At 45.9% G+C, this 13,996-nt stretch overlaps 1 protein-coding gene across 1 annotated transcript in view; it reads left to right on the top strand.

Moving 5' to 3' along the window:
* The window catches only part of LOC126456050 (glutamate receptor U1-like), a 48,790-nt gene that overhangs the window by 16,256 nt on the left and 18,538 nt on the right, over positions 1–13,996 (top strand). Inside the window, exon 2 of the mRNA XM_050091805.1 lies at positions 2,554–2,795. Coding sequence (XP_049947762.1) covers positions 2,554–2,795 — 242 coding nt within the window. The remainder of the gene's footprint in view (positions 1–2,553; positions 2,796–13,996) is intronic.

A 13,996-nucleotide genomic window follows, 5' to 3' on the forward strand; every position in this document is an offset into this window, starting at 1 on the left:
AATCGTCCGGAATGTTCTTCAGACCAATCACGAGTAACTGTGGTCCGGTGACAGGGAGCATTGTCATCCATAAAAATTCCATCGTTCTTTGGGAACATGAGGCCCATGAATGGCTGCAAATGATCTCCAACTAGCTGAGCATAACCCTTTTCAGCCAATGATGGTTCAGTTGGACCATAGGAGCTAGTCGATTCAATGTAAACCACAGTCCACTCAATTATGGAGTCACCGCCGATCTGCACAATGCGTTGTTGACGACTTGGGTCTGTGGCTTCGTGGGGACTGCGCCAAACTCGAACCCTACCATCACCTCTTACCAACTGAAATCTGGGCTCACCTGACCAGTCCACGGGTTTCCAGTCGCCTAGCGTCCAACCGATACAGTGACGACCTCAGAAGTGGCAATATTCTATACGATACATTCGTCATATGTATCACATTTATTTTGTTGTGTCGGCTACTGTGGAAGTCAGCATGGACACAAGAAAGGAACGAGAGAAATTGCCATGGCCGTTGGCAGGGATCTAGAATCATAAATGCAAAACACTTTCTAATTACTAGAAAACATTATTTCTAAAAAGAAAAGAAACTTAACTTCTCTTGATTTCTGTGCTTCCTTTGCCTCCTATATACAAGTACTTTGCTCTCTATTACTACTCGCAGAACGCAGGCTAACTAACGCCTTCTTATTATTCAGCACTAATGTGACAGAATTGGGTCGACTAGCGATGGGTGGCTGGTTAAATCAGCGTTAACAGGGGACACATCCTCGAGTTGTGCCATTGCCCGCTCTTTCTATTGGCGCGCGGGTGAGCGACTTCTTGATGCCGTTTCGGGAAGCTGCACTGGTCTGTGTGCAGTCGATGATTTAGGACTTCACAGATAACTGTGGTTATTTTACGCAGTGTTTCTTGTCTGACAACTCTACAGAAACGCCGCTGCTCTCGGTTGTTAAGTGAAACTGTCGGCAACAGCGTTGTCCATGGTAAGAGGTGAAGTTTGAAGTTCGGTATTCTCAGCACACTCTTTATACTATGGATCTCGGAATATTGAATTCCCTAACGATTTTCTAAATAGAATATCCAGTTCGTCTAGCTCCAACTAGCATTCCGCGTTCAGTGTCTGGTAATTCACGTCGTGTTGCCATAATCACGTCACAAACTTTTCACATGAATCACCTGAGTACAAATGACGTCTCTCCCAGCACATGCGATTTTGTAACCTGTGTATGTAATACTACTGCCATCTCTATATGCGCATATCGCTGCCCCATGTTTTTTTTTTTTATTGATCTTCGATTCCCCCCCCACCTGGGGAGGGGCGGGCTGACAGCAGTTTAATACGCTGCTTTGCAACCGAAAGAAAAATTAAACAAGCAATGGTGAGAGAACAAACAATATAAAAAGGCGATAAAACGGTGACTTAGTTAATAACAGTAAAATGGCGGAAACTTGCCTAACTTAAAATACAAAAACACGGCGTTGACGATGCGCATGAAGACACACAGGAAGGAGACATCTACAATTAAAAAACACGGCGACACTCTGGTTTCTGTTCGCACGAGATAAAAACAAAACTAGCGACAGTATGGTGGCTGTTCACAACACTGAGAGGGGATGCACAACACTGAACACTCACTTAAAACAGTACTGTAGAGGCGACACAGCGGCAGATTTGAGGGGGGGGAGGAGGACCCGGACCAATGAAGGGGAAAAAGTGGGGAGGAGAGGTAAGGAAAAAAGGGGGAGCTGATGGAGGGAGGGGGACATAGTAAAAAGAGGGGGCTGGGCGGATGCGAGAAGGAGTGGGAAAGGCAGTGGAGGGGAGAGCAAAAGGATTCAGGGGAGAGAAGGGAGGCAGAGAGAGGGTAGGCGGGGAAAAATAGGATGGAAGGGGGGGAGAGGGAGCCTGGGAAAAGGACAGAGGAGGGGAGGGGCAGGTGAGGATCAGAAATGGAGGAAGAGAGGGCAGCATCTGGGACAGGAAGTCGACGGAAGCCATCTTGGGAAAGGAGATAAAGGGTGAAGAGGAGGAGGGTGGGGTTTGGAGAGGAGAGTTGCAACTAGGGGATGAGGGAGATCAAGGCGGCGGGAGGTGCAGAGGACGTGGATATATTCGAGGAAAAGGAGCAGATGGGGGAAAGGAATCAGGTCGTAGAGGATCCGCGTGGGGGACGGGAGGCATATACGGAAGGCAAGGCGGAGAACATGGTGCTCGAGGATCTGGAGTGACTTATGGAATTTGGGGGGGGGGGGGGGGTGAATATCCAGGTGGGATTGGCATAACAGAGGATGGGATAGATTAAGGATTTGTAGGTGTGAAGGATGGTAGAGGGGTTCAACCCCCATGTTCGGCCAGAAAGGAGTTTGCTGCCCCATGACTTTTCTCGCCTCATTATAGAATCTTATTTCGTTTTGCAATGGAGAGTATAAAATGAGTTCCGAGTTTCAGGGTATGTGTACAGTATCCATTTTCGTGTTGCCTAGATCGACCCCCAGCCACAATAAAATAGTAACGTCCCAGACTGATTTCTTGGCTTTGTCGCCGGTGCAGGCCGGCGTTCATGTTCCGGGAGCCGTCGCTGGCGGCGGTGAGCAACGTGTACACGCGGCCCTTCTCGCGCGGCGTCTGGCTCAGCTACTCGCTGGCGGCGCTGCTGCTCGCTCTCCTGGTGGTCACCTCGCAGCGGCTGCTGGCCAGGGCGCAGGGCGTGCTCTCTGCCACTGCTGACCCCGCCGTCGCGCCGCCCTGGGCCGACGTACCGCTCGTCGCCTTCAGCATCGTCTGCGAGGAAGGTGCGTGACTCACCTGTGGCGCTTTGCAGCTCGGTGTTCACTGACAATAATAACGCTAATCGAGTAACGATATTGGATTCAAATGAGAATGCTGAAGATTGTTTCTCTTTTCAACGATGTATGAGTCAGGAATCATAGTATTACAGGATGAGAAAAATGATTAATCACATCAGCCTGCCTCTCCAATCCGCACGGGAAATCGAAACTTGTTGCTTCGTCTTTCGGTAGCAAGTGCTATACCGACTGAATATGCAAGAACGAATCATGACATTCTGCACAACATTACTCCCGCCAGTGTCTCTCTCCTATCCTGAATAGCTCAGTCAGAGAGCTGTTTTAATATGCCAGGGAGTTGCAGGTCAATGCACACTTCACTGTACAGTGAAAATTCATTCTGGAACCAGCCTCGATTTCCACCTTCTTACTGATCGTGCCTTCTCAACAGCTACCCTCAGTTTATGCAGGGAGTTAGAACGTGGAAAGTCCTGCAGATTTCCTGGGCAAGAAATATCCTGTCCATATCCACAAGTCCATTACAATATTGTAAACCAATATCATTCGTTCGAGTTTAGGGAGAATACCAAGTGAGCTGAGGCATCAATTGCAATTTGGATTGAAGAGGGAGGTGTGCCTGGGCAGTCCGGGCAGTTTTGCAAAGCCACTGTGCCAGGGTGGCGTAGTGGTTGGTGTATCTGCCTAGTAAGTAGGAGACCTGGGTTCGAATCCTGACCTTGGTATAAATTTTTATTCGTTGCTTTAGTCTGTATATATACAGAATAGATGTTAGAGACTTGGAAAGGTCTCTGGAACCAAATAATTTCATTTGATTAAAGCACCTATACATGGGTTTTAGACAAAATTCCCCTTTTCATTCGATACTATGGTGCTATTTCAATACAGTTGGGGAGTCTCTGCAGAGATGTTCGAGTTTAGGGGGAATACCAAGTGGGTTGAGGCGTAAATGGGAATTTGGGTTGAAGAGGGAGGCGTGCCATGGCAGTTGTGCAGTTGTGCAAAGCCACTGTGCCAGGATGGCGTAATGGTTAGCGCATCTGCCTATTGAGCAGGAGACCCGGGTCTGAATCCTGGCCTTGGTACAAATTTCATTCGTCGCTTCAGTCTGCGTTCATACGTCATAGTTGTTATAGACATGAGAAGGCCTCTGGAACCATGTTGTTTCATCTGATTATTCGTTCTGTACACTGAACGTTTGGTGGTAGGCTTGCACTTGGTCTTAATTTTCATCAGCTGACCTCTCATTGCACATTCAATAGACTAAGAATGTATAGACCAGACATAACCACAATTTAATACAACACACTCAGTCATATTGTGTTGTTATGTGATTGGTGTTTTAGGTCATTAAGCGGCGAGGTTATCAGCGCCCTCTGTCATATTGTATACATTTACGTAAATTGTATTTACATTGCTGTAATGGATTCTGTGACTTTTTATCACAATATTTCCTCAACATCGGGAACTCAAATGAAGCACTTTCACAAGTTGTTGTCACATCTTGCAAATTGTTAAATATTATCCAGCTACTTGATTTATCACATGTACGTTTATTCACCGTAATGTTAAAGCATGTTAACGTGCTACACTTCTCAGAGTACGAGGGTGGTCCAATAAACACTGCCACGAGTTTTTACGTCTGTTAATAACTACAGGAGAACGTAAGTTTAGCTGCGTCACGTCTGATGTTTGTTTAGCACGTCTGCTAAATTTCTAACAATTCCGACACGTGGCAGTGCCGTAGTGACTCATCGAAATTGCGTTCGTGCAAAGCATTTGTTACAAGCAGCCAGCTGAAATTGAAAACGGTCCAAATGGCTCTGAGCACTATGGGACTTAACTTCTGAGGTCATCAGTCCCCTAGAACTTAGAACTACTTAAACCTAACTAACCTAAGGACATCACGCACATCCATGCCCGAGGCAGGATTCGAACCTGCGACCGTAGTGGTCGTGCGGTTCCAGACTGAAGCGCCTAGAACCGCTCTGCCACACCGGCCGGCAGCTGTAATTGAATTCTTGGTTGCGGAGAAAGAAACCGTGTTGAAAATTCATTAATGTTCGCGTGTGGTTTTTGGCAGTGATGCAGTAGATAATAGTACTGTGGGTTCTGGATATAGAGAGTTAAAGCGTTATGAAGTGGGGAAACTGAGCTCCATGATCGGCCACGTTGGGGGCGTCCCGTCACAGCCAACACTTCCAACATGGTGAATCGCGCGGATGCCATTATCCGTGCAGATCGACACAACACATGTCGACAATTGGCTCAACAGCAATCTGTGAGCGCTGAATTGGCGTGTACAACCACTGAGACTCTTGGGTATTGAACGCAGTGCTCAAGATAGGTCCGACGAACGCTCATAACAGACATAAGGTTCAAAGAAAACTGTTGGCGCCGTTTGAGGCGAACAGAGAGGCTGTCACGGACCATTACGTTTCATGAAGCTTGGGTGCATCACTTTGCGTTGAAAATCAGAGGTAGTCACTGCAGTAGCACCACCCTCTGCTGGCAAAGTAATAATGAGAGTCTTTTGGGATAGTGATGGCATCATTCTCATGGAAGTGTTGCCATAGGGATAATCACTAATTCGGAGGCACATGTAAACACTCCGAAGAAATTCAAGAACCATATCTGACCTGTTCGGTCTGATAAGAACCCAAAAGAAATTTCTCCCCAACACGATAATGCACACCCTCACGTAAGTCCCAGAACCTGCGTAGGCATCACCAAATTGGATTAGACATCATTGCCTCATCCACCCTACAGCCACGACCAAGCGCCTTCGGACATCTGTCTACTTCAGCCGTTTAAGAATCCTACATGCGGGACACACATTGAAGAAGAAGAGATTGTACTTCATGAAATGGCTATGGGCATATGAAAACTGTTTTTACTAACAACGATTGCATTAGAAGGTGTGTACGGGTAGTGGCGCGCAAGCCCTGATATTGTGGTGATTTGCAAAATGAAATATGTAACTGCCATCAAATTTTCTATCCCTATCCGACTCGAATAACCACCTCTAAAGTAGTGGCACAGCGATCAGCTGTGGCGTGTAGCACTTTCACCAATCATATACTCGTAAGTTCAGAGTGAATGCAGAGGTTAACTATCTGAAAAATCATTTAATAGCACTCCATTATCTTTCGCACGTGAAATGATGATAATTTAGTGACATAGGGTTACCATACGTAACACACCAGCGACACATCAACGCACATCGTCTTCCCTTATTCAGTTCCTAGAAACTGGGTAGGATGCAAAGAGATTGTACTTAATTTTATCGTTAGCCTCAAATCATGGTTCACAGTGTGTGAACATAATCATCAGAAAACCTTTCACTGTAGCTGCCACTTTGTCTAAGATCACGACTACAAAATGGTGGCATCGTATTTGAAGCACGCCGGCCGCTGTGGCCGAGCGGTTCCAGGCGCTTCAGTCAGAACCGCGCTGCTGCTACGGTCACTGGTTAGAATCCTGTCTCGGGCATGGATGTGTGTGATGTCCTCAGGTTAGTTAGGTTTAAGTAGCTCTAAGTCTAGGGGACTGATGACCTCAGATGTTAAGTCCTATAGTGCTCAGAGCCACTTGAGGCACATTTAAGTAAAACACGAACAAAAGGAATGATCTCTGTGGTAATTCACTAAGAAACACACGTTGTTGAATATAAATTTACGAATATATGTCTCATACATATGAACACAAATTATAAATGTTCAAATGTGTGTCAATTCGTAAGGGACCAAACTGGTAAGGTCATCGGTCCCTAAACTTACACACTACTGAAACTAACTTATGCTAAGAACAAAACACACACACACACACACACACACACACACACACACACACACACACACACACACACACACAAGAGGGAGGACTCGAACCTTCGGCGGGAGGGGCTGCGTAATCCGTGGCACGGGCGCCTCAAACCGCGCGGCTCACAAATTATAACCACGTGATTAAAATCCTACCTAAATTAATCTTCACTAAACCAAGCGTCTATAGTCGCAAAAGAAATCATGTATCGTCCATACAAAACAGACTTTGCACTTCTTTCATTTATAACACGGAAAAATTGAAGATATAATAATGCGAAATGATAATGCAGTAATTACATTGTCTAGTAACTTTAACATGACCATCTGCCAAAAACCCGAATAATCACTTTTTGCAGAGCGGAGTGCTGCGAGACGTACAAGTCGAGAGTGAGTGAGGTTCTGGAAGCCACTGACGGATGCCGAGGCCATGCCGACCCCAGTGTTGTGGCCACCTGCGTTATGTTTTCCGGTTGAGCATCCATGGAGCGAATAGCCCGATCGAGATGGTATCACTGATTTTCAGTTGGGTTTAAATCCGGTGAGTTCAGTGGCCAGAGGAGTATGGAATACTAATCCTGGTGCTCTTTGAATCACATGCGTACATTGCTGTGTGACACGTTGCATTGTCCTGCTGGAAGATGCTATCGTGCCGAGGAAAGACAATCTGCATGTAGGGGTTTGCGTATATCCGCAAGGATATATGCATACTTGTGTTGATCCTTTGTGCTTTCCAGAACGATGAGATCTTCCAGTGAATACCACGAAAACATTCCCCAGGCCATACTGCTCTCTTCTCCGGCTTGGACCCTTCCGACGACTGTTGCAGGGCCTTACACGCCAAAGGCCATCTGTCCGATGGGGCATAAAACGTGATTCATCTGAGAAGGCCACCTGTCGCCACTCAGTGGACGTCCAGCTGCGGTACTGACGTGCAGACTCCAGTCTTCGTTGCCGATGAACAGCAGTCAGCATGGGTGCATGAACCAGGTGCAGGGCCTGCTGCAGAGGCCCCTATGCACCAACATTCGCTGAATGGTCGTTGAGGAGTCACTGTTGGTAGCTCCTACGTTTATCTAGGCTGTCAGTTGCTGAACAGTTGCACGTCAGTTCGACCGCACACATGTCTACAGCCTTCGTTCACACCTGTCATGGTCCATGTTCCACCACAGGTGCCTCGGCACCGGTTTTGGATAGCCTCATTCTGAGTTGCACAGTATGCTTTAACCACGGCGGCACGGGAACAGTATACAAACTTAGCCGTATCGGCCCGAAAGCCACTGATAATACCCTTTTGAACGTCAGATAAATCGCTCCATTTGCGGATTACGACAACTGTTTTCCGTGTGCCCCCGACATGCTTTATATACCCTCCACTACAAGTCTGCCACTTATCGTGTAAACCGAGCGAGGTGGCGCAGTGGTTAGACACTGGACTCGCATTCGGGAGGACGACGGTTCAATCCCGCGTCCGGCCATCCTGATTTAGGTTTTCCGTGATTTCCCTAAATCGCTCCAGGCAAATGTCGGGATGGTTCCTTTCAAAGGGCACGGCCGACTTCCTTCCCCGTCCTTCCCTAATCCGATGAGACCGATGACCTCGCTGTCTGGTCTCCTTCCCCAAACCAACAAACCAACTTATCGTGTGCGAGTCGTTACTGCACGTTGAAGTCGACCACAAGTGGTGGTTACGTTACTGTGACGGGACCATGTAGTTCCAAATATTTAATAATTCATAGCCTTTTCAAGACTAATCTGTTGCACGTGAATACGCGGAGTATATCGGTGCGCAGATACAAAAGCTGGTTTAAGTCAACATCTCAGCGATAGTTATAAAATAAATCTCACAGATCTCGAAGAATGTGAAATAGGTGACGAGGAAATGAACGATCCAATGAATAGGCAGGCACCTTTCCACACGCTCTTACACAACTCTGGCCATAGGATGTGACGGAGACTAAGGAGACAAACATTAAATGTAAAAGAAATGTAGGTATTTCCACCAAATTCTAACTCTTAAGAATGGTTATGTCACGAGAAAAAAATTGTGGAAAGGTTATTTATTGGACGATCTTCATGCTAAGGGCTACAAAACGTGTTCATGTCGTGTGAGGTGAACAAACAGGAGAAAGACCATGGAGCGAAGATTCCAATGGATGGGGTATGCTAGATTAGCCTTAATGTCGCTTCGGTAATTGCGTAAGTGACCAATGTTAATGAAAAAAGGAACGGCTCAGGCGTAAAGTAGCTGTTCATACGACGCAAGCAAGAGGTACATGGATTTGAGCGGAAAATCTGAAGGTTATCTGCGTCCTCATTGGCAGCCCTTGCGTATGTCAAAGCACTGCTATCTTTTTTCCCAGGATACTGCGCACTCAAGCCAATGTCCAGTAGCGGCATTTGTCCCTAGTGAGCGGTAATATGTTAAAAATGTTAAGTGTTGTTTTCAATTGCTTGTACTCCAAAAATAGAAGAAACTACTAAATGGACACTGTCTTTTGTCTTTTACCGTTTACCCATAAAGTAATTATTACAAACAGATCTGTAGATATTCGGGTCGGTGCAGGTTCGCAAACCCAATATCGGAATCCATCCAGACCTTTACCTATCGACTGTACTCCAAAGTTCTTGAAAGACTAAAGGTCTTCGATCTTGCTGATCGTATTTATCTAACCCTGTAATTTATCAGAAGGGTACACGAGGGCAGGCACCTTTCGCTGTGCTATTTTCAGCAGAGAGTCGCTGGTGTGAGACTATCGCACTGTATGTCATCGCTTAATCCCACATAATAACACCATCAACACTCAAACGCATTGTGTTATATGGTAGCAGAGATCCTTGAAGTGCTTTTGGATGCATTTGTACCATGCTGTAGACTAGAACCAACGAGTGCTATTGTCGTTATTTTAGTCTAATGACCTTACATTGTATTTTGATTGAAATAATGGTGGTAAATAAATGAAAACTCTGGTTGGGCGACAGTATCGCCTCTTTGCGACCACTGCAGGCAGATAAAAGCAATTTATATGTGTGGTAGCTGTTCCTTCCGACATGTCACAAAGAACAGATACCATTCATGTTCCTGCAGCCGTGTGTACACGACGAAAGAGGAATTCTGACATCAGCTGCAAAGGGGCAGTGAAATAAATCCACTGGCGAAAAGTTAATATTTGTACTGGACTGGGACTCTAACCCGGATTTATCGTTTATCGTGAGCGTCCGCCTTAAGCACTTCTGCTATCCGAGCACGTTTCTCATCCAAACCAAATTCCCGTATGTCGTACACTACACAAATAGCGCCCCCTGCCCATTACCCTCTCTGCTCACAGCCTCACATGCTACCCAGGAGAGGTTGGACGAAGAGTGCATCTGCACTGAAATTATTATTTGGTGTCAAGAGGCATACGCGGAATGTATATATGTTAGGTGTCTGTTCTTTCAGAGATGTCTGAAAGAACAGACACCATTCACAAACACGCAGCCACATATACAAGACGAATGAGATATTCTGGGAAGCATACTCGGATAGCCCAAGAGTTTAAGTATAACTGAAAAAGCCGGATTAGAGTGCTGACCCAGCATAAAACTTTTACTTGTCGCCCTTGGATTTATTTCAATGCCTGATTGTAGATGTCGGAATTTTTCTTTTGCCACATAGAGGACATAACAGCGCCAGGATATTTTGAGGCAGGAAGATATCATGTTTGTTGACTGGGTCCTACACATGGCGAGAGTACTGACTCGATGTGCAGAGCTGCAGCTATCCAAATCTGACATCCTAGATTCGCCTGGAAGCTAGTGAATATCAAGTAACATCACCACATCCTCAATGCACATCCGTGAGAAACAGGGCATGCCGCTTCTGTGATACATTAGGATAACAAAAAATTTAGGAAGATAAGGATACGCCATTCTGTCGATGGAAACGTCATCAGAAATGGGACGGCAAAGAGGGTGGAGATACTATGTGATGCTGGACAGTGGACAAGATTAGTTTATAAGTCTGACGGAGCTGCATAAAGCATGAACTTAAAAATAGTGCGGAAGTGAAGATATTGATTTATAAGGCTCTTCATGAGAATTTGCAGAACGGATTTCCTAACCAGTGCTTCTCATTCAGAAGCGTCTAGCTGACACCCATTACAGAAGTCTCGAACTCTTCCCCAGGTATTTTAAAGTCTGTAACAGATGTGATATCCTCTTCTTTCCATCAATGTTCAGCGCTCCTTTCCATGGCACTATCTCGATCTGAGTGTCTGGCTTCACATGTCATACGGTAAGACAGACGACAGTAAACATTTTTACTGTTGTGTCTAAGAATCCTGCATACTCGGTTCGCTAGACAAACAATCAAACAACTCGTGTTAATGAATTTTATTACAGTAAGACAATTACAATACTTAACTTTGATAGATGTGTCGCAAGCAAAGGGTGACTTACAAAATAATCAGTCTTCTGAAGAACAGACAGCCATAAGTCTGCGCTATATAGAGATTCCTAACGAAGTCTACTATCGAAGCGGGCCGCCACCAGTAGGACGCGGCGCTTATGTCCTCTTCACCTGAGGGTCGCTGCTGTCGCGTTGTCGTCCAGGAGAGAGGTCGGTCAGCGTGCGATTGGCTGACGTCTTCTCACAGCCTTCTCTTTCTCATTCCCGATTGGTTTGCCGTCGTTGTATATGGAGCACGACAAGGGGAGGATAGTGTGGAAGGCAGGAGCGTGGACACTTTGATGGACCGGAAGCTGTGGCTGCAGGGGACGTCAGAGTCCTGGTCATACTCTGCCATCCGGCCTTCGCCCTGTTGGAAACGTCCACTGGGAAATGCCCAGGAGGGTACGCATCCGCCTCCTGAGGCCCATAGCAAGATGTAGAAGATGTCGGCGTCTGCGGAGTGGGCAGGTCCAGCTCCATCGTAGGATGAGAGGGGGCGGAGGAGGTGAAGGCTCCATCGGGTCGTTCTGCAGTGTCGTGATGACACCCTCTGGTGGCTGCTATGATCGCGCTGTCAAATGGTTCAAATGGCTCTGAGCACTATGGGACTCAACTGCTGAGGTCATAAGTTCCCTAGAACTTAGAACAACTTAAACCTAACTAACCTAAGGACAACACACACATCCATGCCCGAGGCAGGATTCGAACCTGCGACCGTAGCGGTCGCGCAGTTCCAGACTGTAGCGCCAGAATCGCTCGGCCACCAGCGGCCGGCATCGCGCTGTCCTCGGGGTATGTGAATCTGGGGGAAGAGAAACAGAAGGATCACCGTGCACATGACATTGGTGAATTTGATTGTGATGTCGGCGCTGCAATCTGTTTCGGCCTGAAATGAGATACATGCATTTGCCAAGTCGACGAAGGATCTTGCCTCACGCTCACAATCTGCTGCCACCGAAAACCCTGAAAAGCACAAGATCATGGGCGCAAAGCGATACCTGCGGCCTTCCTTCGGCACCAGATGTTGAGGAGGGTGGAGCAAAATGTTCAAATCTAAATCAGCTTCCGTGGCCTGTGCAATTTTCTTATAATTCAGAGGAAATGATTGAAGCAATTCAGAATCATGAGCATCGTTGTGACAATAAGATGCAGCAGAAGTGTCAAAGTCTGTATCAGGGCCAAATGGAAGATGTGAAAGTGCGTCCACATTGCCATGTTGAGCAGTCGGACTATACAGAGTCTTATACTGATATTGAGACAACAACAAAGCGCATCTTTGCAATTTTTTGGCAGTTTGTACAGGAACCGTCTTCATAGGATGAAAAAAGGACTGCAGTGGCTTGTGATCCGTTATTAAGTAGAATTTTCTGCTTTACAAATAGTGGTGGAATTTGGTATCACCATACACAATAACCAATGCCTCTTTCCCTATTTGTGAATAGTTGTACTGAGCTGTGGACAACACATTCGATGCGAAAGCAATAGGCCTGTCTTTATCAACAAAGCTGTGCGAAAGCATTGCATCGATTCCGTAAGAGGAAGCTTCAACTTGCAGCACAACTGGTTTGTCAGGATCAAAGTGAACCAAGCATCGATCACTGAGAAATGAATCTTCAAGCTTTTCAAAAGCTTCTTGGCACTCATCTGTCCAAACAAAGGGGACATCCTCGCAACGCAAGCAATGCAATGGAGGTCCGATTTGTGCAGCATTCGGTATGAATCGAATATAATACTTCATTTTCCCTAAGACTGACTGCAATTCTGTGACATTGCAAGGAACTGGTAGACCAAGTATGGTTAACAAATGTGACTGAAGAGGATGTACATCTTGACTGTGTATTACATGACCAAGACACTGCAACTCAGGTTTAAAAAAATCGCACTTTGCCCAGTCTACACTTTAGTCCTGAATCAGATAACACACGACACAAAGCACACGAATTTCCAATGTGTTCTTCACATGTAAGACCTGCTACGACAATATCGCCCAAATAGTTTAAACAGTTTGGTACTTAAGCAGTCAGCTGTTCCAAATACCGTTGGAAAATGGCGGGTGCGGAAGCACTGCCAAAAGGCAAACGCAAATATTTAAACAAGCCTAAATGAGTGTTTACAACACACACAGTTTGAATTCTTCATCTAGTGGTATTTGAAGATATGCGTCACGCAAATCAGTTGTTGAAAAGTAGCGACCAGCGCCTAATCTTCGGGCGTGGCAAGGGATGAATATGAACCACAGTTTGTGGGTTGGCTCTAGACTTTAAGTCAACACAGAGGCGAATGCGACCTGAAGTTTGGTGAGAAAAACCAGTGAACTTACCCATTGACTAGCTTGTATGGGCTCCGCTATCTTGCAATTCTTTAATTTCAGCAGCCACATTGTACCGTAATTCAATGGGAAAAGTTCTGACGCTGCAAAATTTAGGCTGAGCATTGTCTTTCAAAGCAATAAGTGCAATAAAATTTTTAGCGTTGCCTAAACCTTCGGAAAAGAGTTCAGGGAATTCTTTCTGCTACACTGTCTTTATCACTGAATGCGGTCACTGACAACACATTGCCCTGAATTTGAAAGCCAAACAAATCAAACGAACCAAGGCCAAACATGTTCCCACAATTGCGTGATTATAGCACAGTGAAAGTCACAGTTCGTGTATGCGAACGATACTTAGAAGGCAAAGTACATTTTCTGAGAACGGGAATGTCTTGTCCATTATAAGCTATCAGTTGCGTGCTACTTTTAGACAGGCATGGGGAACGTAACAGTTCATACGCGTTACGCTTCAGCAATGTAACAGAGGCTCCCGTGTCCAACTGAAATTTCACATATTTTCCACTAAGTTGCAAATGAACAAAAAGTTTGTTGGACGAGCGTATCACTGAAGAAATTGTTTGCTTGCTAGTTTTGCTAATACCTGCAGCAGACGTTGCCTACACTG

Source organism: Schistocerca serialis, chromosome 2 (assembly GCF_023864345.2).
Source record: "Schistocerca serialis cubense isolate TAMUIC-IGC-003099 chromosome 2, iqSchSeri2.2, whole genome shotgun sequence".
NCBI lineage: Eukaryota > Metazoa > Arthropoda > Insecta > Orthoptera > Acrididae > Schistocerca > Schistocerca serialis.